Raw genomic sequence first — 27,857 nt, forward strand, 5'->3', positions numbered from 1 at the left:
ACTAACTCCTCAACTTGTAAACTAGTAATGATCATTGCACTCTATTTTGCTCATTTGTTCCCATATATCCTTAGAATTACACACCTTCTAGGGATGGGCCTTGCATTACTTCTTCTGGGCTGTCTTCTCTACCCTCTGAGCTAGAATGATGGATGCTCTGCTATCTAGATACTTAATAGCTTGCTTTCCCAGACACTGACAATTATATGGGTCTGGGTTCTCTCAACTAGTGTTCTGCCCTCAAGAGGCTTCTATTGCTCTCTATTGAAACTCTCTGACACCAAACACCTGTTAAAGTTTGCTCTTTTCTCCTAATACATATTTAGCCTGCTAGACTAGCTTCTACTGCTTTAGCTGGATCTGTCCTTCCAGGGCTTCCTTCAATTCAGTAAATGTGTCAAATTCCAGATTCCAACCCTTTCCACTTAGTTCTTATTTATTGCAGTTTACCTGTCCACCTCTGATTATGTTTTCCTTATTTCTGCCATTCTGATATTTCCCACACACCACTCTTAGTACAATATACATGTTCTATCATATCATTTTTATCTTTTATATCTGTGCCTGTCTAAAACAGACTTCCCAAACTTTTCTTTATCTGGTGAATTCTAACTCACTTTTAAGATTCCAGGACCTTTGGGAAAGTCTATCTCAGCCCCAGTCTGAACCAATAGCTCTCCTCTATGTTCCCACAGCAGTTTGTGCTTAACATCTATGATAAAATTTGTCACATTGTATTGCAAAACTTTGCTTTTATTTGTTCAATTTTAGTTTTCTCTCTCCTCCATTTGTTTGGAGGCTCCTCAAAGGGCAGAGCAGTATCGTTTTTCTCATCTGTACAACACCTAGCATGTAGGAGGCTTAAAATTCCTTAAGTGCAAAAGTTTGGTCTTTATTTTCATATATGCATGATCAATAAAAAGCTCCTTGGATTCCTTGCCCCTATAATTTTCCAATGGATCACCTCAATGTGTATCTCCAATCCCCAAGCTCTGATGGCTGTCTCCAGTTTAAATCTCTGGGTGTAGAATATGATGGAAGGATCAGTATATCACTAAAGATTTAGGTTCTCTTGCTTCATCTTGGCCCTTGACAATGATTAGCAATCTATTGTCCCACATTTCTTCCCAATAGAGTTCCACATTTATCAGAAAATTGCCACTCCCTTGCCCTTTATTCTTACTTTTTTTTTGAGAACATCAAAATTAATCAGGATCAGGAAACTCTTCTACTTCCTTCTGCATTTCATATTATCTTGATTTCCACGCCCATCCTTTGATAAGAGGAATCAGTTCCTCTTCCTCTCTAAATCTAACCTGGACCACTCTGTTTTCTATTCACATTCTGTTCAACTTTATCCCGTATTTATTACCTACCTTTTGCTTTGCCTTCAAATCTAATCTCTCAATCTTAAGAAACGGACTTTGGCCCAGTGGTTAGGGCGTCCGTCTACCACACGGGAGGCCCGCGGTTCAAACCCCGGGCCTCCTTGACCCGTGTGGAGCTGGCCCATGCGCAGCACTGATGTGCGCAAGGAGTGCCCTGCCACGCAGGGGGGTCCCCCGCGCCACGCGGAAGGAGTGCACCCATAAGGAGAGCCGCCCAGCGCGAAGGAGAGAGCAGCCTGCCGAGGAATGGCGCCGCCCACACTTCCCGTGCCGCTGACGACAACAGAAGCGGACAAAGAAACAAGACGCAGCAAAAAGACACAGAAGACAGACAACTGGGGGAGGGGAGAGGAATCAAATAAATAAAAAATAAATCTTAAAAAAAAAATCTTAAGAAACTTTTATTTTCCTACTCTAAATATTCATCCTCTCTCCCCCCTTATTGTTGCCCAATTCTGCAAAATTGACTCTATTTTTCTCTCCGCTTTGGTCCCTTTTAATATTAGTCATGATTCCACTATCCAGTTGTGCAAGGCAGAATCTCTTACTCATTCTTGTTGTCCCTTCTTTATGTCCTATATTCAATTAATATAAAAACCTGCTAATTTCATATCTACAACAGGTCACAATTCCATCCACTTTTATTCACCCCCCCTCTATTCCAATTTAGTCTCCCTATCATCTCTGAAACAGTTTTAAAACAAGTCTACAATGGTACTCATTGCCCCTGTCAATGTTGGCTGAGTGACCTTTATAAGACCAATGGTTTCTAACTCTTCTTAGGATAAACATAATACCTGATCTTGGCCTACAAGACCCAGAAAAAAGTCTCACCCATCTTAACCTCTTCATTTTCAAATTCTCTTGAATGAATCCCCACTCTGTATTCCAGCCTCACTTGCCTCCTACCTCAGGACATTCACTATGCTATTCCCTCCTAAAATGCTCTTCTCTTCCTACATGCCTGTTGATACTTTCTCGTTCTTCATACCTCAGTTAAAGACTCACTTCAGTAACATTTTCCCTGACTTCCCAGATTAATCAGCCCCTTTCCCCTTAACAGCTCTCACAGCACAGTGCATATTCTCCTTCTTAGGTATTTTCATTTGTTGATTTGACTATTTGGTCACTATTTGCTGAATCCACTAGACTCACACTATGTTGCTCACTATTTAATCCTAATGCTTAGCACAGAACATGGTACATATTGTTAGTGAAAGCATGAATGAATGAGTGAATGAATTTCGCAGATCACTTTCTAATTTGCCAAATTTTCACCAATAATATTATAGCTAAATGCACTGACCTTTCCCCATGCATCCTTAACTCTTCCTTGGTTAACTTTATACATCATTTGATATAATTAAACACTTCTTGAAATTTTTTCAAACATATATTTTATGATACCACACATATTGGTTCTGCTTCCTTACTGATCAATTCTTTCCTTCATTGATTTCCCACTCCAGCAGTTTGGAAAGGTGCTCAAGTCTTCATGTTCAACACTCTCGTTTTTTTCCCTCTGTTCTCATTATATTTAAAAAATGAATCTATGCCTCACAGATCAACTGAATTCTATTCTGACAATTCTCAAATCCATATCTCTGCCTGACATTACATAGGTTCTAAATCCATATTTCCAAGTGCCGTTATGAGACCTCTATTTATGTTAGTGGAACCAATAATTTCCTGAAATATCAACTGTTTTAGATTCTCCATTACCTACAGCCCACTTTTTCTACATTCTGTAGCTGCCTCATCTCATTGTCTTTATTTTTCATTGACTCCTTTAGCTCCTGTGTTTCAGTCCTGTGGACATGATCCCAGATTATGGACTCATCTTTCTGTGTATTGGGGTGTATCTTCTGGTCAATAGCCCAGATTATCCTACTTCCAGCATCTACCCATACCTTGATTTACTTCTTTAAAATCCCTTTATCTTCACATTACTATGCTATTCTGTTAACTACATTGCAGTTGTATTGCTACCATAAGACCAATTCCTTCATATTCATAATTGTTACCTTGACTCATTTAACCCAGAAAATCTTAGGTCCTATTACTTACTAATTCATATTTGTCACTACTTGCCATAGAAATATTTATTTTCATGAACTTTGAGTATAATTTTGTCATATATGGAATGTTATCTGCTTTTCTTTCCATCCACTTAAATCGTATTACTTTTCAAAGAGTAGGTTCTAATGCACATCCCTTATATTTCTCCCAATGTAGGCAGCCTTAAGAACTAAGCAGTCAATCATAGATACTTTTATATTGTAACTGATGAGTTCATAGAGTTGAGCTCTGGTGATCACCGTATTTCCTTGCACCATGTATACCTTAGGGGAGGAGTTTTTAGACTTAATTTCTGAGATATTCCTTCAAGAGTGATGGCAGAATTCAGGGGCACTCCTGACAGCAATTCCCTATAGCAGCCAAACAGAATTAGCATCCATTGGCAAATAGGCAATTGGAACAGCTATAAAAAGCATGATATCCTATTTAGAGGCAAATATATGATTTTATATATATATATATATATATATATATATATATATATATATATATATATATATGGTTTGATTATATATATATGGTTTGAATATATATATATATATATATATATTTTAAACTAGGGGAAAAAAAGAAACATTTGACCTGTTTCATTAGTGATTCTATTCAGTCCGCTGAATAGGGCAGAAAATGGGGCATCTCTGAAATGTCCCAATTATGCCCCCACTGTATTTTTCACATTATGTATATATATCCTTCTCTTCATTATTATCATTATTATAAACTCCTTAGTGACATCAATTCTGTGTGGTACTACTGCCATATAAATCTGCAAGATTTTATTTATATATTTTATATTTATTGTCATTATATATAAACATATACTGTGTATATATTTTATATATATATTATTGCATATATAGTATATGTATATTCAGGCTATTCAGGATAGCTATTCACATTGCTATGGAAAACCCTTTGCATTGCAGATTCACAAAATCACTATTTTTTAAAGATTTTTGATTGTGAAAGTGATGGATAACATAGTTTTTACTGATAATGAAAGTATATCTTCTTACAGCAGGTCGAGGTATGGGTTTTTGTGGTTTCTTTGAACCCAGTTTTTTCATTGCATTATAGTATTTCTTCTGTTCTTCTGTCATAAAAATGTCTTGACCTCCAAAGTAAAGAAATGAAAATAAAACTTGTTAAAACCATGTTCTTTGCTAGCTATAATATCCACTTTAGTAACTATGAAAATTGGCCCTCACATTCTAATGTTACTGATATCTATAGTTATGGAGCCATATTAAACCATATTAGTCAGTCATATTTCTATACTGAAAATATCAAAACATGCTATCTGATTATCAACTACTTGAAGACTTAAAGCTAATTAGATTTCTCAAAATCATTTCTGAGTTTTATGTTCTTTCCTTTCATGTTCTTATATTTTGGAGTCTACACATTTTTGAGCAAAGATAAAGTTTTAGTATACTTATCTTCTTTTTCTGTTGGTTGAAGTTATCTATGATGACACCAATGAAGAGATTCAGAGTAAAGAATGAGCCAAAAATTATAAAGATGACAAAATAAAGATACATGTACAGATTGTCTTCATATTTGGGTTGCAATTCTACCTACAAAATATGAAAAAAGATAACTATTAGATCTAATACTTGTTTCATAAAAAGCACATGGGTGAATTTGCAATCCTCAAAGCATGTCTGAGTTGCTGGGAATGAAAAGAAACCAAACATAAAACAGATTTTATAAAACATCAAATCAAAAATGTTTTGTTAAAAAGCCCTGCAAGACTGTTCACTGACTTGAGAAAATGAAACAACTCATAAAAAATCTTAGTACCTAAAAATGATTTCACCCAATCAATACCTAGATTACAAATGCAGTTTCCTTTATAAACACAGACCCCAAAAGTGCATATAAATTGAAGAACTTTCTTTCTCTAGGAGATACTCCAGGGTCATACTGTTATATGTTAAAACCTTTATGATTTACTCTCCCTATCTTAGTTTTCTCATCTGCAAAATGGAAATAATAGAACTGATACATCATAAGTAGTTAAAAAAGTTAAATATATTAATACAGGTAAGTGTGTCAAACAATTCTTGGCCAATAGCAATTTCTAGGTGTAAGAGTTTAATATACATTACAGATTTCTCAAGATAGGCTAGAATTAGTATTGTATCATATAGATAAATAAATAAGTGGGATTATTCCCTTTTGAAATGAGTCTATTGATTCATCCTTCTCGGGTGACTTAGGTACTGTTTTTCTCAACAAAATTCTCTCTTGCCCAGCACGCTTTTTAAAATAAAATTTTAAAGTATATCATTTATCTGTGAACATACATAAACAATAAGTGTGTAGTAAAAGTTGTGAACTTACAAAACAGACATGCATATCATCATACATCACTCCACCACCAACCCTTGCATTGTTGTGCAACATATTTTACAAACTATGAGAAAGCATTATCAAAATATCACTAACTAGCCCCTATCTTACATTTGGTATTTCCCCCCCCCCCCAACTCACCCAATTATTAACACCCTGTATTAGTATTATGTATTTGTTATAATCCATGAGAGAATATTCCCATATTTGTTCTGTTAGCTACAGTCCATTTTCCACCACTGGATTCCTGGTGTTATACACTCCTTTAGTCCAGCCCACTTTTGATTAGAAAAAGGTGTGAGAGTGGGTTTGAGCATTGGCTGTAAAATATGGTTCAGGTCTCACAGGCATTGTTCTATCCAACTCAGTTAGCCTGTCCCAGGTGATAATGGGTATATTGTAAAATCAATTTAGAGGGTAATGACCAATACATTATATATATTTTTTATAATGAAACAGAGTAGAATAGAAGATATCAAAAATATTATAAGGGTACCTATCCTTGTATGAAACTTTTATTTCATTTATATGTATGCACATATATGTATTTTAAGCCTTTAAAAAAATTAAACAAAATACACATATAGAACAATGCATAATATAAGAATGTAAATTGTAATATATTGTTATAAAGTAAACCCCACAATCCAGAACACTGCCAGGACCTCAGAAACCCTTGGTGTAACTTTTTCAAACAGAGCCTCTACCATCCCTGACTTTAACAGTAACTATTTTCCTTGCTTTTCTTTATAGCTAACACCTAAGTATGCATCCCTGAATGATAGGTTAGCACTGTTTGTTTTGAACTTTATTTAAATAAAATAATAGTATATGTCTAGTTTCTTTCATTCAAAATTGTATTTTTAAGATTCATCCATGTTGCAGTATATGGCTGTATTCATTCATTTTCATCACTGTATAATATTCCACTGTTTATTCATTTCTATAGCTTTTGACTTTTTCCAGTTTGTGGCTAGTGCCAAAATATTTTATGTTCATTCTTGTACATAGGTCCTAGTGTACAAGACCTGTGTTCCAAGGGTGGAATTACAGGGTTATAGAATACTTTGAACTTCACAGAATAATATAATAATGCCAAACTGCTTTTTAAAGGAACATTTACCCATTTTTCTCCCCACCAGCCTTGTATGACAGTTCTTATTCCTCTTTATCATTGGCAACACTTGGTATTGTCAGACTTCTCAATATTAACAATCTGGTAGTGTGTAGATGATATTTCATTTTGGTTTAAGTTGGAATTTCCTTGATGACTAATGAGAGTAAAAGTGAGAAAATTTTCATAATTTTAGTGGCTAACTGGATTGCATTGAATGCTGAAGAGTTATATAGCAGATAGTGTCTGCTAAATCATTAAGGAAGAAATGGGAAAGTAAGTTGCATGTCACACTCATCTTGAGAGGCTATTGATAAGGAGGGTGGAGAGAACATTAAATGAATTAATCAATAGTTAAGAAACTACTGTTGAAAGTGATTATGAGCCCAGTCTTTGTGGTCAGAGTTCAAGAGCACATCTGCCTCTTAGTGCTCTAAGCCTCTTGTCTTCTATGGTAAAATGAAGTTAGCCTCACCTATATGATGTTTGTTATTTAGGATTAAATGAGATCACATAATAATGCCTTTAGCATAGTGAGCAGTAATAAATAATACATTTTTTATTATTATTCAAAGAAGTCTATAAGCAGTAGCACTTACAGAAAGACATGATATAGGGCTCTTAGCACTCTTTATCATAATTTGAAAAAAGCAAAACTTCTTCATTCAGAAAGTTAGCTGTGGTGCTAGAGAAATAATTCTAGCCTATTCTCAACCAATATACCAGAAACCAATCTTTCCCCCCAAAATATGTTCCTCTTTTATTGTTGAAAATGAGAAATACAAATTGTAGAAAAATTTTCAATAGTACTGATGTGGATAAGGTAAACTTAGAAAGCCCCTCCCTTGTACAACAATATTTCACTTCCCAGAGAGAAACACTACTAAGGCTTCATTTGTTTTCTGCTTATTTTTTATCCCAGCTTTAGTCAGTTCCTTCCTATTACAAAGAAGATCAAAAACTGATAGACATCTGTGACAGGTGAAGGAAGTTTCTAACAGGACTTCAAAAGCACTAACGTCCAAATGATCAAAGCCACAAATAAAATGTCTCATTTTGCAAATACATTCAATGAATTTTTAAGTGCTGATACTATGTTAGGATGCTAGAAAATACAGGTCAAAAGATTCACAGTGAGTAGAAAAAAAATTCTGATCAAATTTTGGAAGAAATAATGTGAGGTGAATTTTTTATTTTTTGTAATGTAGAGGAGCTAAGTATGTATCTGTGGTTTTGTTTTACTGAAAATGTAATTTAATTACAATACTGTGGGAATTATTCACATGATTGAATTAAACAAAATTTCCTTCCAAGTAGACTTACATTTCTTGAGTCAACAGCTGCATACATGATATCCATCCAACCCTTAAACGTGGCCTGTAAAAAAGGTCAGGTTATTTAACTTCTTCCCAAAAATTATGATTTTAGAAAAAAAGTTAGTATCAGATTAATTCACCAATAAAAGTATATTAAAAACCTTGGGGTTAATGTTAAAACCTGTTGAGTAATATTTTATAAAGTAAGTATTGAAAAGACTTCAACATTATATTATTTTATAACATCTTTACATATCTTTAAATAAATCACTATTTGCCATAACAATATGCTATCGTAAAGCATTTATCAACATTTGACTCAATTCTTACATATTCTTATATAAGAATATATGAACTTTGAGTAATTTTATGTACTTAGTTTGAGCCTAAGACAAGTTGAAAATTACTCTTCATTTTTCTTAGCGCTTTATTTTCTTATTTATTATTCTCTAAAAGACTAGAAATAAATGGTATTATCACCAACATGAATGGTTTGTTCTTGAAACCCTCCTTAATATTGCTGAACATACTATTTTGAGGCAATTATTCTATGTAATGAAGCAGTTTTCTTATCAGAAAACAAACATTATATTCAATTGCAAATTTACACTTTAAAATATTTGTTTACTCTTGTGTTGGCACAGTAAACCTAAAGATGATAGTCTTGTATATTTTTTCAGTTCTGTAGGACAGATTCTGTCCTTTCCCCTATTACTCAAATAATGTTGGGGATTGGCTACATGGATTGCCTCAGGGAATATGTAGGTGTTTTTTTTTTTAAAACACTGTGGCCATTTGAGGAGCTAAATGGATTTATGAATTTATAGCAGGCATACTAGTCTTGATAGCAAGGTGTTTATTTGTAAAAGAGTAATCTTCCTAAGTGTTCAACCAAGAAGACAGGACTGAGGTAGCAACAGGAACTGAGGTAGAGTTAAGGGGTATGAAGGTGGGGGTTTTTGGTGGTGAAGGTTGGGTGGTGGACACATGACTATGGTTTAGGTAAAGTTTGGTTCTTGAGAAGGTGTATAGAAATCTACCATCTACCATTCTATCCCAACCCCATCCTGGGGCACTGCTTCTACTTTGTTCAGAGTAGGAATGGGGGAAAACAAAAGGAACCTCAACAGAAATCCCAGTAATCATGGGCTTATGCTAGACTACCTAATATAGGCTGGGAGACTATAAACTTTGTAGAGTGGTCCTGTTTCCAATGTGGTAGGGAAAAGATAGTTCAGCAATGGCTGAGGAAGCATCTAGGCAGATGGTCCTGAGGAAGGACTCACAGGGTCCTAAGAATCTGACCTTGTGTGAGGAAACAGCCAACAGTTCTTAAACCACTTAAGGTGGATGGGATGCTGGAGGAGAAGGGTTGAGAGGTTAAAGAGTCTGGGGACTGTACCAAGGAGAATGTAGACTTTGATGCTGGGGGTTTTGACAGAGCCTTGGGCATCATAAGAAGCCATGCATGACATCAATGGCCTGGTGGGACACATTGCTGCCACGGTGGTGGCTGGAAAATCAGAACCCATGCAGGGACCAGATATGCCTCCCCTGGTTTCAGGACTATGTTCCAGGGAACATAAGTTACCTCAGGGAGAAGAGAAAGAGACTTGAGTTGAGGGGGAGGGATCTGAATTTGACCAAACAGCTACAAAAATCAGACCTAAGCCTAAACCAAAAGCAAATAAATTGATGTGATTTAGCAAATTTAATTTTTCTGTTCCTGGGCAGAAATGGGCTTTTCCACTAAGGTGAGTTCAGATATAGATAAATAAGGAAAGGTAAATCTTTACAAATATTGAGCAAAGAGAATTTGAGACTCATTTTAATAATATGTCACAGAGAATAAAAAGTGGTTACTTACTACTTGAAGCAAAGAAAGGTATCCAAGTCCCACATTATCAAAGTTGACTTTCACATTTTTCCACCTGGCAGTTTGATTGCTCTCTATGAGGGCTTTACATTCGCTGTAATTGTTGACCACACTTACATCAAACATCTCTCCAGTGGTGTAGTTAATGCAATGGTAAAATTTGCCAGCAAAGAGATTCACTCCCATTATACTGAATATCAGCCAAAAGATTAGACAAACCAGAAGTACATTCATTATAGATGGAATGGCTCCTAACAGAGCATTTACAACAACCTGGTACAGAAATGAGAAGGAAAAATACATGAAAAGTCAATAACAAATACATATTGACCTACTTTTAAACACTATAAAAAGAATAACATTCAAACAATAAAATATAGTTTGTTCTGAAAGTTGAATATTTGTATAGACTAAACCTGGTAGCTTCAAATGAGAATTTTTAAATTGTAATTCAGAAGAGTGTAAAATAAATTTTATTCTTGTGGATTGTTTTCTCAAGAGATAAGGCTATACATATAGCACACTTTCCTCAAAGAACGGAATTAATTGTGAGTGCAAATAAGTAACTTCCTCATGTAAACATAACTTTTTTTTTTAACCATGCAAATCATACTATTTACTATCCCAAATTTGAAGGTAAAAGGGGGACAATTTTCCAAGTGAAAGGGCAAAGTGTGAATGCAAGCACAAGCCAGGCTTGTCGCAGGCACACGTGGTACAGGGTCACCTTATGCGTAGTCACTCTGGAGTAACAGAGGTGTTCTGACTTGAACATGAGATGAGGGAAATGGATTCGGAAGTCAGAAGATCTGTATTCCAGTCAATTTTTATCACCAATTCCTCCAGCCTTAGAGGCCCTCATCTGTAGAATCTCTTTCAGAATAAAATTTTAGAATTCTAAGATGAGCGACCACAATAATTAGAATGAAGGATTGGCTAGGACTGGCTAAAAACATTGCAAAATGAGCCCAAGGGTTTCATCTGATGGCCTTGTTATTTGGCACTTTCTGGATTAACTAAGGGCATTTTGGTGAACCTTTTTAGCACATTTCTTAAATTATCCCTGAAATAAATACTTAGCTAAATTTCTTGTTCTGTACATGTATATGTAAACTCCAGCAGAAATAATTGTGAAGGAATAGACATGTAAAATATAAGAAATATGTACGTAAGCTATCCTCAAATCCCTTACAAGATAAAAAATACGTACAAATACATACATACACACACATACATGCAAATCTACGAGTACAAATATCCAACAGCAAAAATACTGAATGGGTACTTTACAAAAGGCAATATTTAACTGCAAATTGACATGTGCAGCCTACTCAATAAAGAAGAATACTTTAATAATAATGTATTTTTAATAAAGGTAGGTTGTAAAGGGCTTATTACAGTGTTATTACTAGAATTTACATGATTCTTGATACTTCAGAGGTACTTCTAGATCTGACGTGTCATATTTAAGTTCCCCAAAATGAACACTAGACCATGTGAATGTGAGGAAGTACCGGTTAGTAAAATTCCATTAAAAAAAAATGCTAGATAACAAAGAAATAATATATGTGCTTTCCAAGGGAGTCATATCTGTGGAAGAGATAGGAATTAAGCATTTTATATATACAGATTCTATACAGAAAATGTGACCGTTACTCTAGTCCTGAAAGTTTGAGATCTTTCATTTAATAAGTCTACTATAGCAAAGAATCATAAGTTAAAATCAGTACAATGAAAAGAACTTTGCAGCTAACAATTCCCTTTCTATGTAACCAGGTGTATATTCGTGTGTACACACACACACCACATTCATCTCTGGTTGTTTGCATATCCAGTATTTTCAAATACCACAAAAAAGATCATTTTCCAAAGTTCCCTTTTGAATAGCTAAAGCCATTGAGATAGGGCATCTTAATTTCCTTGGTGGTGGAGGCATGTGATTTCAGATTTTGTGCCCCAGGGGATAAAAGACATCAGTATAAATTTCTCCGTTTCTTTGTGCCACCTTTTAAAATGATTGTTAGATTTCCACAGTTGACCTACTTTCTAGCTTGGTCAGCCTGAATTCGAAAGCTAGATTCAGACTTGAAAAAGGCTCAAAACATATTATACAGAGAGTGAAGAAATGATGAGGAATGGTTTGGAAGTTTTAAATTACAGTGAGTGGGATTTCCTGCATATTTATACATGGAATGAACATAACAATTCTTGATTCAGATCCACAGTCTACACAACATGATAGAGATTTCCCACCAAGTGAAAATCTACTTAATTAGAATCAGTTACTCAAGCATTGTATTCTGTCCCTCTAACAGGGCCACGTATTATGGACATCTGATAATTGTTATTGACAGGTTGACCACATTAAAATAAATGTAGAAAACACAAATTTTCCATTGATTTGTCATTTCTAAGGTACAAAGTATCAGTATAAATCTGTTCCCAACTATCTTTCCAACAAATTCTAAAGTATTCAGGCTTACTTACCCTCATTCCTTCAAACCTGGATAAGGCTCTCAGCGGCCTCAGAGCTCTTAGTGTCCTGAGAGATTTGATGGCACCAAGTTCTGAGTAACCCAAGGCATTTGCAGTTAAGCTAACCAATGAGACCTATATAGAAAAAGCAAGGCAATTTTCTTATTTATGGGCAAAAATGTCTACAGTTTTTAACCCTACTCCATGCAATAAACCAGTAGTTCTCCAACTTCAATGAACATCAGAATCACCCGGAAGGCTTGCTAAACCCACAGATAGCCGGCAGAATCTGATTCAATAGGTTTGGGCGGGACTGAAAATTTGCATTTCTAACAAATGAAGTCAATGATGCTGATAAAAGTACCACACTTTGAGAACTGAAAAAACAATGCATGTTCTCTTCAAGATTCTAAAATTTCAGGAAAAAAATAAATGAAAAGTAAAGCTAGAAAAATGACACAAAAATGCACTCTTCCTCTGCAGAGCTCTAAAACTGTCCTTTCTCACACTGTTTAGCACCTGAAAGAGAAATTAGAACTTGGTTTGCAAGAAACCATGAAAACCACTGGAGAACCTGAACAGGAACACATTGAGAGGTCTGCAAAGTTCACTGTGAGAGGCATAACATCATTAATTAGGACAAACGAAAAAGTGTGCTAACAAAAAAGGAACGTTGAGATATTAGCATAATTATTAGAAATTGCCAGAACGATGTTTTCCTTAGTCACTCTTACAGATGACTAATGTAACTGATAAAACTTCTGAAGTCTCAGCTAAAAGGAAAAGAAAAATTGTTACAGACAGCATGAAATGTCTGATTTCCTTTAAAAATATATAGGAAACTCATTAAAACGATATAAGTTAAGAGACGGTATTTTCTCGTAATGTTCACCTGAATTTCAAAATCAGACAAACAAAAATAGATGTATAGTATATCTTTTAAGAGTAGGGTTATTGGCCACTTGAAAATTATATTTTTAAAGAAATATAAGTAAAGCTCATAGAAATTGTTAAGAACAAAACTTGGTTTATTCAAACTAATTATGCACATGCAATGTGAATTGTTATAGCTGCTGAATTACTTTTAAATGTAGTTTTATAATTTTCCAATATGTAGAAATAATCTGGATGATGACTAGAAGAGAAGTTAGCAGGACCAATTATAGAATTTAAGAATGACAAAGCCAGTAAGTTTTCTTACTTGTTGAAATTGTTTGGAAAAATATTGAGCTATAAAAATTTATCTTGAGTGGCTTACGTATTTCCTTAAAATCTAAACTTTTAGGCTTTGTAAATCCCCTCTTCATAGATAATTAAAAATATAAGGTTACTGAATTATTATGAATTCTGTAGATTTCCTGTTCATAAGATGTGAGGGCCTGTAATATTTTTCTTTCTCTGACAACAGAACCAAAAAGAGACAGGCATAAATTAAAAGATGAAAAACAGAAATCAGCCATAAGAAAAAAATTCTGAACAGGAGCAGTATTTATTGGCTAATTAGAAGAGATAGTAAAATACCCATTGTTAAGGGTTTGTGTAGCCAAATGTGAAATGGAGATACATTTAGGCCTTTTCTTTTCCTGGAGCACTGCAGCCATCTCCTAACTGGCCTTTTGGTACCTAAAATCCCTTTTTATTCTAATAGTCACATGGCTACCTACCGAATTTCACTCTACTTCTTGAGTGACATATGACTTATTCATATTTGTATCTTCCTTAACAAAGTAGATTTTTAGTAAATATATTTGCTTTAAAGCAACATATTGATTATTTTAATATACTACCATAACAGTTTCCTTAAATTTTAGAAGTTGAATATCATGGCACATTAAGAAATATGAGTGATAGTTGTAGGACTACTAGATTTAAAACATTTTTTGTATTTCAGTTGTGTTAATGCCTTTATTTTTAATAGATACAGTAAATGTCAGATATTTATTTTTATTTTTTTATTTTTATATCATTTTCTTTTATATCATTCATACATGAACACACATAAACAATAAGTGTGTAGTAAAGATTGAGAACTTACAAAATAAATATACATAATATCACACAGGGGTCTCATACATTATCCCTCCACCAACTCTTTGTATTGGTGTGAAACGTTTGTTACAAACTATGCAAGAGCATTGTCAAGATATTACTACCAACTGTATTCCTTATCTTACCATTTCTTTTTAAATGTGCTCTGAGCATTTCCATTTAGTTAACAAATTCTCTAGCCTCTTGCCTTTGGTTCCAGTGTGTTGAATGTCTGGGATATGGCCTTTTCATTTAGCTTTTATATGAACCTTCAAGAGTAACTTTAGAAATTAACAATTTGATCTGGAATGTGTTTTATTTCCCTAAACTCTTTGTTTCCTTCCTTTACCACTTGGATGATACTCTCTTCTAATGGGTTCCTCCCTTATATTTTTTATATATTTGTGTCAACTAGACTAGTTATTCACAGCACCAGAGCTAAGCTGCTACTGATTTTTCATCATTTAAATCAGAAATAGATGTATGAAACCATTTATTTGATTAACTATGTAATAACTGATATTTTAATTAAAAATTTACCAAAATCTCATAACCACATACAGAGAAAAGAAGAAGTTTGTATAATCTAATTATACAAATAAAAGAATGGTTAGAATTTTGGTGTATTGTTCCATTGTTTATAATGTCCAAAAATAAGCATTTTAAAGTATTATTTATTGTCTTATTTTACTGTCCGTGGTTTTACTGTAATTTTAATGTAATTCTAAATGCAGACTTTATATGTTACATTTAATAGTAAATTCATTCTATTTGCTTTAGTCAAATCAGGCAATATATGATTTTTTCCCCTCTTTTACATAAGCTCATAGAGAACTTTCTCTATCTCATAGATTTCTGACCTCCCTTTGGTGATTAGAAACTCATATTGAATTAAAATTTGAGTTTTATATTCTTTTTTGGTCACTTGAAACTGTAAAGAGTAATTTTCTCATTGAGAGTGGTCTCTGATTTTTGCTAGCATGATATGTAAAACTCACATATCAAAATATTTCAAGTTAAATGTATAATTAATTGCTAAGAAATTATTACAAACCAACAAAATATTGTCTTTTTAAAATGCACCATTGAATGCACTATGAGTTTCTACAAATTCCAGTGTCCCCCTCCACTGTGTTGTTTGTGGGCATCAGCCCCCCTCCATCCCTACGGCTTTCTAAGTCTTTGCTAGACAAAACATTTTTAAGTTCCTTAATATCCATTCCGAATGGAATATTAATCTAGAAGTCATTTAAGGAGTAAATTTCCTAAGGTAAATACAAATCATTTCTGGATTTTAGACTGAGTTAGTATCTTATATGAATAACTATAAGGTGAGCTATCCCCCCAAATTTACCCTCAGAAAACAGGGATCAACTTCCTATTTGATAGTTTTAAAAGTCTCTTATTTTTCGGTCTTCCATCTTCCTATATTTTAAACACCGATGTAGTTTCATAAAGCCTTTAAGAAATTGGTTCATAACCAATTGATTTTTGGACTTTCAAATTTCCTCATAATTAATCCATCAGCGTTATAAATACTTCTCAAAAGACTCTAGTAATGACAAAGATACTGTCAAAAATGACTGTGAAGAATTATATAGTTATTTTGTGATGTGAGAGAGTGGGAAAAAACAAAACTTCTAAATTAATGTATTATTTTGCATAATTTGGGAGGAATATTGACTATTAATTTGAAACTAAATTAATAAATATAATAAGGTGTCATTTGACAATTTCATCCATAAAGTGTACATATTTAAATTGGCAAAATATACTTGGCATCTTCTTATTGAGAAAATGGGAAACATCATTGATATTTGGGCCTATACAATATTTACTAAGTATCTACTATCTGCCAGGCACTGTGCTAGGCCTTGCAGATAGTATCACCAAATGCCAATGGAACGAATCAAGAAACTGCAGAATACTCACATCAACAATCAGGAAGTCTAGCCAGCACCAGGCATTGGTAAAATACATTTGAAAACCATATGCAACCCATTTTAGAAGCATTTCCAGAATGAATATATAAGTGAAAACCTTGTCAGCATATTCCAACATAGTCTTAATGGTTTTTCGCTGCTCAATATATATATCTTCAAAGGCCTGTAAATGGAAAAAATTTGATGGAATTTCATTGCCATAAACATAACCTTATTTGAAAAAAATATATGATGCAAAATGCTTATAACGTCCTGGAAGGCTGGAAGGCTTATTATTTCCCATAGCTGCATTTTAATTATTATTTATCTGTTTATAAATGAGTTTTGGCAAGGCATTTCAATAATTTGAATAATTTGAATAATTCTTTAAATGTCAGTATTAGGTACTCCAGTAGAGCTTAAAATTTTGAGAAGGTGCTGTTACTTCTCTCTAGAGCAGGAGAGATAGAGAGTCTTCTGGGTACAAATTTGCTAGGTTCAGTGTAGAGTCACAGGAATGTACCCTCCTAGTAATGCAATATAAGGCAAATAAGTCCCTTAGTCTAAGGAAAGTATTCTCTCTCTCTCTCTCTCTCTCTCTCTCTCTCTCAAAACTGTAAGGGTAACCTGGTGCAACGAGAAAGGAAAAGTTTCTTTTCCAAAGAGAAGGGGACTCTGGTCTTGGGACCAGGGCTTTACACTACAAGACTGTTTTGCTCAGCTTGTAGCTGAAGCTAGAAGCCTATCAGGAACCAGCCACTGTGCAAGCATGGTGGTGTACTTTGGTGAGTCTTGTCTGGGTTTAATTAAGAACCAATAGTAACTACAGCTAGGGCACTAGTCACTGATAAGATTTCGCAGTTTCTTCTCTACTTGGCATGAAAACATATTGCTGGCTAACCTTCTCTGGACTAAGTATATGGCAGTGTGCAGAATTCTTAGTCAAATCAGAGGAGTGCTGAGAAGCTTCTGCGTGAAATTGACTCACCAAATGCCTGAGTGACTAAAAGTATGGAAGAAAACATAACAGTATTTGTATATTTTCCTTATAATAATCGGTATTTTGACTGAATTGACCATTCGAAAGTTATAAATGAAGTTATATAATCAGATATAAATGAAGCCTGTAATGCTTTTACTTTGCTACCAGTCAGGAATAAAGTTAACAGACACTTATTAAGTGCCTACTGTTTGCCATTCACTGTGGTTGGCACTAGCAAATCAGCATAAACAAGACAGATGAGTTCCCCGCAGCATGGAGCTGATGTCAAGCAGTTTGAAATTTAGCTGATAATCCCATATCACATATGTGTAATTATTATTAATAGGAGCTATTTTGACTGACTATAGAAATATTACAAGAAATCACACTGATCTGAATTTTAGTCGATCTGATTAGCTTAATAAAAGTTGCTATTTATTGAGCATAGGGTGCCAAAGGTATCTTATATATTGTCTCTCATTCTCATAAACACCTTCTTTTACAAAGGAGTAATATGAGGTTCATTGAGAGGAAAAGTTAAGGGGTTCAGGTAAGAGTTGTCCACACATCACTTACCAGCGCCCCACTGCTTAGAAGAATCATGAAGACAATGAAGGTTTCAAACCAATTGTGCTCCACTATCTTATAGCACGTTTTTCTGAGGTTCCACCAGAGTTTCCCTTTGCCTTCTTCTATACTTATCTGACAACACTTGAATTTCCGCACACAGTCTAAAATACGTGAGAGAAAAAAATCATTACTTGGCATATTATTTGTGTTGGTGGGAGATTCACCTATGTTATTCCCCAATATATTAATACTATACATAACTTTATATATTAAGATAATTTCCGATTATGGAAATTAAAATCACTCATTTAAAAAATTATTCATATAATAGATACTTACTTTGACTTTTAGGGACTGTTAAAATGGCTTTTATTACATTATAAGGATATATTATAGAAAAAATAGAAAAAAGTAGAAAGAAAAATAAAATACAAAATTATCACAAAAGTTGATATTCCCATTCTATCCTTATTTGATGGGTGTGAATTCACTCATACATTAAATAGACTCAAATTCTGATTAGTATACTTACTGACATAAACATTCACCATTTTATTACAAGTAAATAGAGTTTTGAAAGGTTTCATAATATTTCTCTAAGTAGGATCAACAGATTTGACCAGAATTTATATGACTATTCCACAATTATTGAATATTTATGTTGCTTTTATCCTGGCTATTACCAGAACATCTTTTTGTTAGTTGTGGACTACTAGGTCAAAGGATCTTCAACAAATACTTACTGAATACTTACTGCATTTGAGGAATTGTACTGGACAAATTATATTATAATGTGTAAAATAAGGGCTTTGTCCTGAAAGAATGTGCATTTAGAGGAGACATTTCTCCACAAAAATCTATAGTTATAAAAGCAACAATTATCACAAGAAAAATAAAATATTATGAAAGCTTATCATAGAAATTAATTTTGGCTATTGAGCCTTTTGGAGGTAAAAGATTCAGAGCTAGATCTTGAAGTATGTGTAAGAATGATATTATTAAAAATAAAAACTTTACTTAAGCAATTACTATTGGTTTTGCATTTGGGGCATTAAAGAAAGTGAGAGCAAGGGTAGTAGTGGTCACAGTGGCCAGGTTTTAAAAGATACAGCTCAGGGCGAATTGACAGGACCTGGCAGCACATAGGATATGGAGGGACAGAGTGTGGGACATAGAGGAGTCAATGAGATTCAGAGTTTTAACCATCACAGAAGTTGTTTAGTGTACAGAAAAATGGAAATCTCATCCTGCAGGAGGATAATATTCTACTCATAAGCTTCTCTATTATGTCAAACAGACAGATTATAGCCTTTGTTTCATAAAATGTAACAAAATGCTATTAAATGTTATTAATTTCTCATTTTAAAAGATTTGCGTTATATTTGTTGCTCCTTTGAGAGCAAGATCTTTTTCACATTTCTTCCTAAAGGATCAAGAATTACATGACCTGAAAATATTCATGCAATGAATTCATTGGAACTGAATTTAGTTTTATTTTCCCCAAGGAGTACATGAGAGGTTAAGACTCAGTTTAACAAAAAAAAGACAGGGAAGTGGACATGGCTCAATTGATAGAGCATCCGCCTACCATATGGAGGGTCCAGAGTTGGATTCCCAGGGCCTCCTGACTGGTGTGGTAAGCTGGCCGACACAAAATGCTGCTGCGTGCAAGGAGTGCCCTGCCATGCAGGGGTGCCCCTGCATAGGGGTGTCCCATGCGCAAGGAGTGCTCCCCGCAAGGAGAGATGCCTCACATGAGAAAAGTGCATCCTACCCAGCAGTGGTACTACACACACAGAGAGCTGACTCAGCAAGATGACGCAACACAAAAGACATGCAGTTTCCCAGTGCTGCCTGATAATGCAAACTGATGCAGAAGAACATATAGCAAATGGGCATAGAAAGCAGACAACGGGTGGAGGGGGAAGGGGAGAGAAATAAATCTTAAAAAAAAAAAGAAGACAAATGTTAGTGGGAATGTTAAATGCCACATTCAAGATAGTGGTTTACCTATGGGAAAGAGGGGAGGGAATGGGATAAAGAAAGGGTACAAAAAGGACCTATCTGCATCTGTTTTATTTTTAAATAAAAAGTCTGAAGCAAATAGGGCATGAATACTCATATTGCTAAAGCTGGTTTGAGTATCTGTGTATTATTTGTGATTATTTTCTATAATGTTATGTTGGTGATAGTATATAATAATTTTTTAAACACTAAAAGAAATAAAAATTTGATAGTACTATAATTATTATTAAGCATATATTTTGATCCTAAATAATTTGTAAGGAAAGGAATAATAACTAATAACACAGAAGTTTACTTTTGTGATATACTCCTTGAATATTTTGTGGAGATTTTTCATAATCAGTTAACTGTGCTGAAATGTATACAGAAAATTTAAAGGAAATATGAAGTGGCTTCCCCAAAATTTACTAGTGCTGAATAAATAACTCTCCCTCCAAAGTTATTTTAAAAATTGACATTTAATATGAATATATATATTTTCAACAGTGCATTTAAGTCCAAAATTAATAGTTATATGCACCATAATCTTCCTTAATAAGTGTGAAAGACTCTATGGGCATCAGTTGTGCTTTCTAACATTTGAATAATATATTTTTAAAAGCTTAAACCTTAAGTTAAAACCACTTTAATGTTCTTAGTATAAACACGTATCACTCAAATTAAGCATTTCTATAATTAGTTGTAATCAAATAGCATTAATAGCAACAATTTGAGGCCGTTATTATTATTAAAATTAAAATTTTTATTTAAGCAATTACTATTGGTATTGAATTTGGGGCTAAGACAGAGTAAGAATTACTGAATAGCTCTTAATTAAAAAACAGTTTAAAAAAAAGCAATTTCTGGGATTTTAAAGAAACATTTCCATACTTACAATAGTGACTCACATAAGAAGTGAAAATAATTTCATACCCTGTGGTATTGGACTAAATTTTGAATGCCTCCTTGTATCATCAGGAGTGCTCTCACACTAAGCCTGGATTGGTGACTTTGCTTTGGTGAATAGGACAGGAGCAAACTTGACCCAAGTGGAGCCTTGACAAGTCCTGAGTGTTTAGGCTTCCTTTCTTGCTCCTCTGACTTTACCACGAGAAAAGCCTGACGAGTGTGCAGGAGGATAAGACAAGTGTTGAACAAGGCTGCACCAGCCCAGCTGTCCCATCTGAGGCCTTAGACATGCAATAGAGCTCAACTAAGACCAGCAAAACTATCTATCTGGCCACGAATTTGTGAGTAAACATGCTTTTTATTATATGAACAGGTTTGAGGTGGTTTGATAAGCAGCATTAATGTTACAATAAATCTAGCCCTCAAATTACATTATTTCATTTTCAGAAAATCCTTTGTGATTACTCCAATAACATGTTTTCATATATTATACAACTCATACTATATTTTGTCCTTTCATTGTCTATTATTCTCATTCAGAATTAATCAACAGTATTTGACATTTACAGATACAGGTAATTGTTGCTCAAGGACAGTTTTAAATGTGCATTTATCAATTAATACACATTATTTATGCATTATGATTTGACAAAATGGCAAATGATAAATAACTTCTTTGACTTTTTTCCCTATAGCTGAAGAGAGATTTGTATAATTTACCTTTCTTTCCTGCTTGGTGGTCTAGAAAGCCACAGAAAAATTACATAGCATTTCTTAGAGTTGAACAGGATCCTCAAAAATAAGAAATGCTAATAAATGACCTCTTAAAAATTATTTTTGTTTTGATATAAAAAAGCAAAAAGTAAATAAACAGTTGTTCAATAGATGTGAGAGAAAGAAAAAGAAAGAAGGAAGGAATTAAAAGGACAAAGGACAAAGGAGATGTTAGAAGAGAAAAGAGAAGGCAAGAGAAGTCTAATGACCATCTATACAATGTTTCATGTACCTTCTGTAAAACAGGCTTCAGGTTCAAGAGATTCTTCAGGTTCAACCTCAGGTTGCTCTCCCTCAGCGGGAGCTCCTATATCAACCGTGCTGCCTTCAGATGAGCTAGTTGCATTTAGCTTCTGAAAATCAATCCCACAGAAAAGCATTTAAAATATTTTCTTTATTCCAAAATCTAAAAATTCTTAAGGCATGCTCCCAAGTCCTCTGTATGCATTTCCTTGATCTGTAATTTAAGATAACTTAAAATGTAATGCTAACCGGCTCTATAGAGGTGGGGGGTCACAAGATTAGATACAATACCACAGTTTTTTTTCTTTAAAAATGGTGTTAAATTATTTTTAAGCCCATTTATAGAGATTCTGAGATAAAATCCTGCAGAAAGCTTACAAATCATACAGTCCTTTGTGGTCTTACTTTTATCAATTATTTTGCAAACGTTAATGACATAGTTTGTTTTATTCTAAAATTGTGACCCAACCAACAAAAGCTGCACAAATGTATTTTCATGTCAAATGCAGAAAAGATTTGATCAAATGCACATAAACAGCAACAGTCTAAATTTATCCACTTTTCATTGACATGAAAATATATACTACTGGCTGTTATTAAATATCTTCTATAGTTTTCTAATTCTGGAAAGAGCAGCACATTGTTAGCTTTATAGCGAGAGCTGATATTTTGCATTCTCTTTGGCCAATGCACTCTTGTTTCATTGTGCATTTGGAAACTACTTGTTACTCTGGCACTCTTACCTGTCCTGTTAGTACAGGCAGAAATGAATCTTTGGTGGTGGTTGTTTTGTTTTCCTTCAGGTTTAATCAAATATCATCAAAAGAAAAGTACAATAGAAAGAAATTGCTTTAAATCTTGAAATGCAACAAACTTTAGCCAGGCCAGGTCATTCTTGGAATAAAGATAAATGAAGGGATCTCAGTATTTAACCTCAGCTTAAAATCCTGCAGGAATTGTGCAGGACCAGGTGTGAGTGCCACATGGAATCAGAGTAGTTTGGGCCACAGCATTCTCAGACCTGTTACAATGTTATTACTATTGATGCATAACATTAGGAAATGGGTGAGCTGTTAGGAGCTACTTTATAAAGAGGATGAGGTAAGCATATGATTAAAATGCACATTAAAGTATGTTGAACTATAAAATGGATGCTATAGTCAGTACTGCAAACATTCTACTCATAGTTGCTAGGGATTAGATGAATTTTCCCTAGAAAGCTGGTCTATTTTATGGAAATGATGTTCTTCACAGAAATTGTTTACTTGGCATAGTGGTGCTGATGAAGTAAAAATATTTATATATAATATTCATGACACTGAAAATGCTTTTGCCTTGTATAATTTACAACAAAGTAATGGAAGTATCAATATTGGATACTTCTGCCTTCTTCAAACCAGTTTTTTTTTTTTTTTTTTTTTTTTTTTTTTAATTTTTTTATTTTTTATTGACTTTGTAATAATATTACATTAAAAATATATATGTGAGGTCCCATTCAACCCCACCCCCCCACCCCCCCTCTCCCCCCCCCCCCCAACAACACTCGTTCCCATCATCATGACACATCCATTGGATTTGTTCAAACCAGTTTTAGGATTATTTTTTAATATGTCCAAAATTGTTAAATCAAAGAGTATATATTATAAGGTGCTTGAGGGTTGTTGATTTATTTTTCTATTCATCAGATATACTACAATCCTAGACAGACAATCATAATATTCTCTTTAAAATTTTACTATATTTTGTTCTAAGGTGAAATAGCAAAGATTTACTACAAATATTCTAATTTTTCAGACATTTCCTAATTTCCTGTTCTTTGTCTTTGGGTTAGACTTTCTTAGATAAGTATAGTTCTATTTTACTTGCATAAAATTGATGAAGAAATGACTAAAATTCCCTATCATTCCAATCCATCAAATTCACATGATGCTCTTACATGGTAGGGACCTGAAATTACGGACCTTGTTGTTTGCAAGATGTTGGAACATGATATAGAGAATCAGAAAAACTGAAGCTTAGTTAACTCTGATGAACTACAGAGAGCCCACAGGAAGAAATGAAAAACATAACTTTTAGGAAAAAGTATCCCACTGCAAACACAGAATGGGGGAAACTGAGGGTGGGGAAAATGAGGCTCCATATTCAGGGTGCTCCACATGCTGAGGCTGGCATTGGAGAATGACTGTTTCAGAGCCTAGATCAGTGCTGGGTACATCGGAGGTACTCAATAAATAATATTTTAAAAATGAATGAAAAAATAAAGTATTTCATAACTGAATGAAGTCCAGGCCTTGACAGTAATTGGGAGAAGTCACCAGACAATATATTCCAGAGATTCTTGGTTTAAAATATTCAGATGATCCCTGTAATATCAACTATTACTTCTACAGCCAAGTAGTTGGATTGCTAAGACTTTGAATTTGAGAAGACCTGAGTAGTGACTCACTTCTTCACTGTCTATCTTTTGCAAAAATCAGCCTTCCTTTCTTTCATTAAAGCCTCTGTAAAAAATCTGAACTTCTAATTTTCCCACCCGACTGTCACCCCACAATAAATACCTCAGGCTGTTCCTAACTCTTATCATACATTTTGACCTTTGATAAGGCATGCGTTTGTGTGGGGCAAACTGTTTCAGTCATATTAATTCTTGTCTCCCTAATATGCTTAAAAACTCTTTCGAGGCAGAGACCATAAATTCTAGGCTCTATGAATAATACAACATAGAGTTCTATGTTGTATTACTAATACTAATTACTAATTCTAATACTAGGAACAGACTCTAAATTCCCAACATGTTTTCATGTAACATTAAATATTGGATGAATGAATGAATGAATGAATGAATGAATGAATGAATAGGCAAATAGTTTGTTTTCAATGGATTATTCAAATGTAACAAGTCACCAACTGGTCTGACCAAAGATTAAAATTAGAGAATGTCAACTAGAGTTTGTCATGCTTGGCTAAAAATGAGAAAGAATCACCTAGGTTTTTTTAAAATTGTTTTTTAAGTCTTATCTCTGGAAATGCTACTTATAAAAGGCATTCCTGTACTGTCTCTTATTTAAATCATATTAAAAATAAGAAAATGAGCATTGTTGACTTTTATTTAGTACAGTGTCTTAGAACTAATATAGAATTAATAGATACCTTTTTCTTGGAGCTAAATATCCATTTAAAGGTCAGGCTATTACTTTTTCAAAATTGTGTTTTGTGTCTCTAGAAGATGTATCTCACTAAACTTAACTTTTTGAAGCAAATATAATATATTCCCATCATCTCTCACCAAGGTTTGTGTTTAATAATGTGTATTGAGTAAATGAATGAATGACCAATGCATGGATTCTTTAATTTCACCATTAGCTATTTCTAATACCTTAGCTACTACTTACTTTCACATTCAAGGGAATTCAAACAGTAGTCTCTTTTAGGAGCAGAGTAACACAAATCTTTCAAGATTCTGACCTATATAAGCAATAACCAACAACTCCTAAAATCAGGAGTGTGCTGCTTCAAAACCAGGCTCTTAATTATTTGCATCTGTGGAGTAAACAGTAGTTTAACTCTAGAGGCAGGACAACTATTGCTGAATAATTTTGACTGTGTTTTTCCTCCTTCCATTCCATGTATAGGAATCTATAGGCCCAATGGATATTGGACCTCTTTAAGGAGAAACAGTTTCATTCCTCTTCATTCTTCCCCATGAAGTGGAAAAGCACAGGATCTACCAGTCTTAAGGTAGTACTTGAATATTACACTTCAGGGACTTGGTTTACAAATAAAGAAGTTAAGCTGTACATTAATCCTCAAACATCTACAAATACAGAGTCTACTTTAGGGAAGCATCTTGTCAAAAGTCATAGTGAGTTAGTAGCTAGCCTCTAGTCTTCTGTACCACATTCTGTCAGGATTCTCTAGAGAATTTCTTTGATAATTCAGAAGTAAATCCAGTCGTTATCAATTTTAAAGCATTTAATAGAGTGGATATATAATTAAACATTGTAGGTTCAAGATAGTGCTTGTGATATTTTTGATCTCCATGCTTCATGATGGTGAGCTTCAGTATTAATTCAAGGTACATTAATAATCCCTATAAATATTAATGTAGAGTAGAGCTAAATACACATTGTGATAGTTCATGAGCAAAAGTTTCCTTTTAATAATAATCCTGAGACCTAGGCAAAAAATTCTGATCTATAAAGCTTTTCCTTGTAAAATCAATTCTACTTTCTAAAATCACATAAGAGGCAAATAACACAGCATTATAAAATAACATTGACTAAAAATGTTAAAATGTATGAAGGGCCCATTAAAAATCAAATGAATCAAATTAACAATATAAACATCTTCAGCTTCATGTATAGTCATAATTACAATCAATCCCAACTGCAGGGCAAATTCACCAATTAGAAACTGTCTAATATATATCATTATATGGAACTATTCACACTAATGCACTTTAAGAAGAATTTTCAAATAAAAGATACTTGCAAATGCTCTAATCTAAGAATCATTCACTGCAAAATGCCATATGAGTAAGAGACTGAAATGTCAAATAATTTAGAAATAGAACCCAATTTGACAAGCTCTATACTTCCCTTAAGTAAAATTTGAATGTCTAGATTCTTTTTTTATTACATGTGCTTATTTACCAGGGCACAAATGGGCTGAAAATATTGTTACAGCAGCCCTTGCCAAGTTAAACTTTAACAAAATAAGGATGTGCTCCAATGTCAGAATATTAAAGAGACCAAACAGGAATGGGCAATTGTTATTTGCTGTGAACAGCATTGGTAACTGTTTATCCCCCCGCCCCCGGTAGAAATATTAGTTGAATTTTTTTGATGGAAACTTCATATTACAGTGCTCCTCCCATTTAATATTTGCTGGTATTCTTCTGAAATGCTGGATAATTATAGGCGATGAGTTAAGCAGAGCAGAATCATATTTTGCCTAACAATCTAATAAATAAACATCAAGGCATACAATATTTCATTTGGGATTTTTAAACACTCACTGAAAAATTACTATTAAACATCAATGTGTAAAAAAACAGTGCTTTCAGAAAATAAATTTTTATAAAAATATCACAAAAGAAAAAAGAAGAGAAAAATAATTTCCTAATATTTGTTTCCATACTTTTTATAGGCACACTTGTTTACCATTATGAAGTTAAGATACATTTTAAGAAAATGTAATTTGTAAGGAATGTATATGATCTGGGATAAAAGAGGTATAGTCTGAAACAAATTGGGATAAAAATGTGATAACTTCAAAAGAGACTAAATAAAATATTTCAAATCTATCTATTTTGGTCTCCAAGAATGCTAATCCTTTGTTCCACTTGGATCCTATTATTAATCTGTGCTTAAGAAGTGCTAGGTCATTTTATATTTAAAATTTGAACACTGGAAACAATGGAAGTCATGTTCCTTTCTTTGGAATAGGCTTTAAACACAAAGTGACACAGTAATACTAAAAAGAAACTGTTGGTGTTTTCTTAATTAGAAAGATGGCAAAATCAAAAGTACCATTGTCATTATAATATATCAACCAGAAGAATCATTTTAGTTTTTATAATAACTAAATTAATTATAAAATTTTCTAAACAATATATCACAGGGATCTTAAATCTCTTTCTGTGGATGACAAAAGGAAGCATTAAGTCATACTGGTCTACTCCTTGGTAGATTGCCTGTGTCACAAAGATACATGTTTGGCCCATTTTTTTCTTCCACTAGGATATTTAGAGCCCTTTTCCCCATTAATCATTATTCTACTGGAAAACTTTCCCATTAGAACTACACATTATCCAGGATAAA

The 27,857-nt window shown here is 33.7% G+C and overlaps 1 protein-coding gene across 12 annotated transcripts in view; it reads right to left on the bottom strand.

Annotated features, from left to right (window-relative positions):
- SCN2A (sodium voltage-gated channel alpha subunit 2) overlaps positions 1–27,857 on the bottom strand; it is a 181,593-nt gene that overhangs the window by 6,185 nt on the left and 147,551 nt on the right. For all 12 annotated transcript variants that reach the window (XM_004464382.4, XM_071216339.1, XM_058300720.1 and 9 more), the window contains 8 exons: positions 22,025–22,145; positions 18,112–18,266; positions 16,564–16,737; positions 12,616–12,738; positions 10,120–10,401; positions 8,260–8,313; positions 4,907–5,044; positions 4,484–4,588 (listed from right to left, as the gene is read on the bottom strand). In XM_004464382.4, the coding sequence (XP_004464439.1) occupies positions 4,484–4,588; positions 4,907–5,044; positions 8,260–8,313; positions 10,120–10,401; positions 12,616–12,738; positions 16,564–16,737; positions 18,112–18,266; positions 22,025–22,145 (1,152 nt within the window). The remainder of the gene's footprint in view (positions 1–4,483; positions 4,589–4,906; positions 5,045–8,259; positions 8,314–10,119; positions 10,402–12,615; positions 12,739–16,563; positions 16,738–18,111; positions 18,267–22,024; positions 22,146–27,857) is intronic.

Source organism: Dasypus novemcinctus, chromosome 7 (assembly GCF_030445035.2).
Source record: "Dasypus novemcinctus isolate mDasNov1 chromosome 7, mDasNov1.1.hap2, whole genome shotgun sequence".
Classification (NCBI taxonomy): domain Eukaryota; kingdom Metazoa; phylum Chordata; class Mammalia; order Cingulata; family Dasypodidae; genus Dasypus; species Dasypus novemcinctus.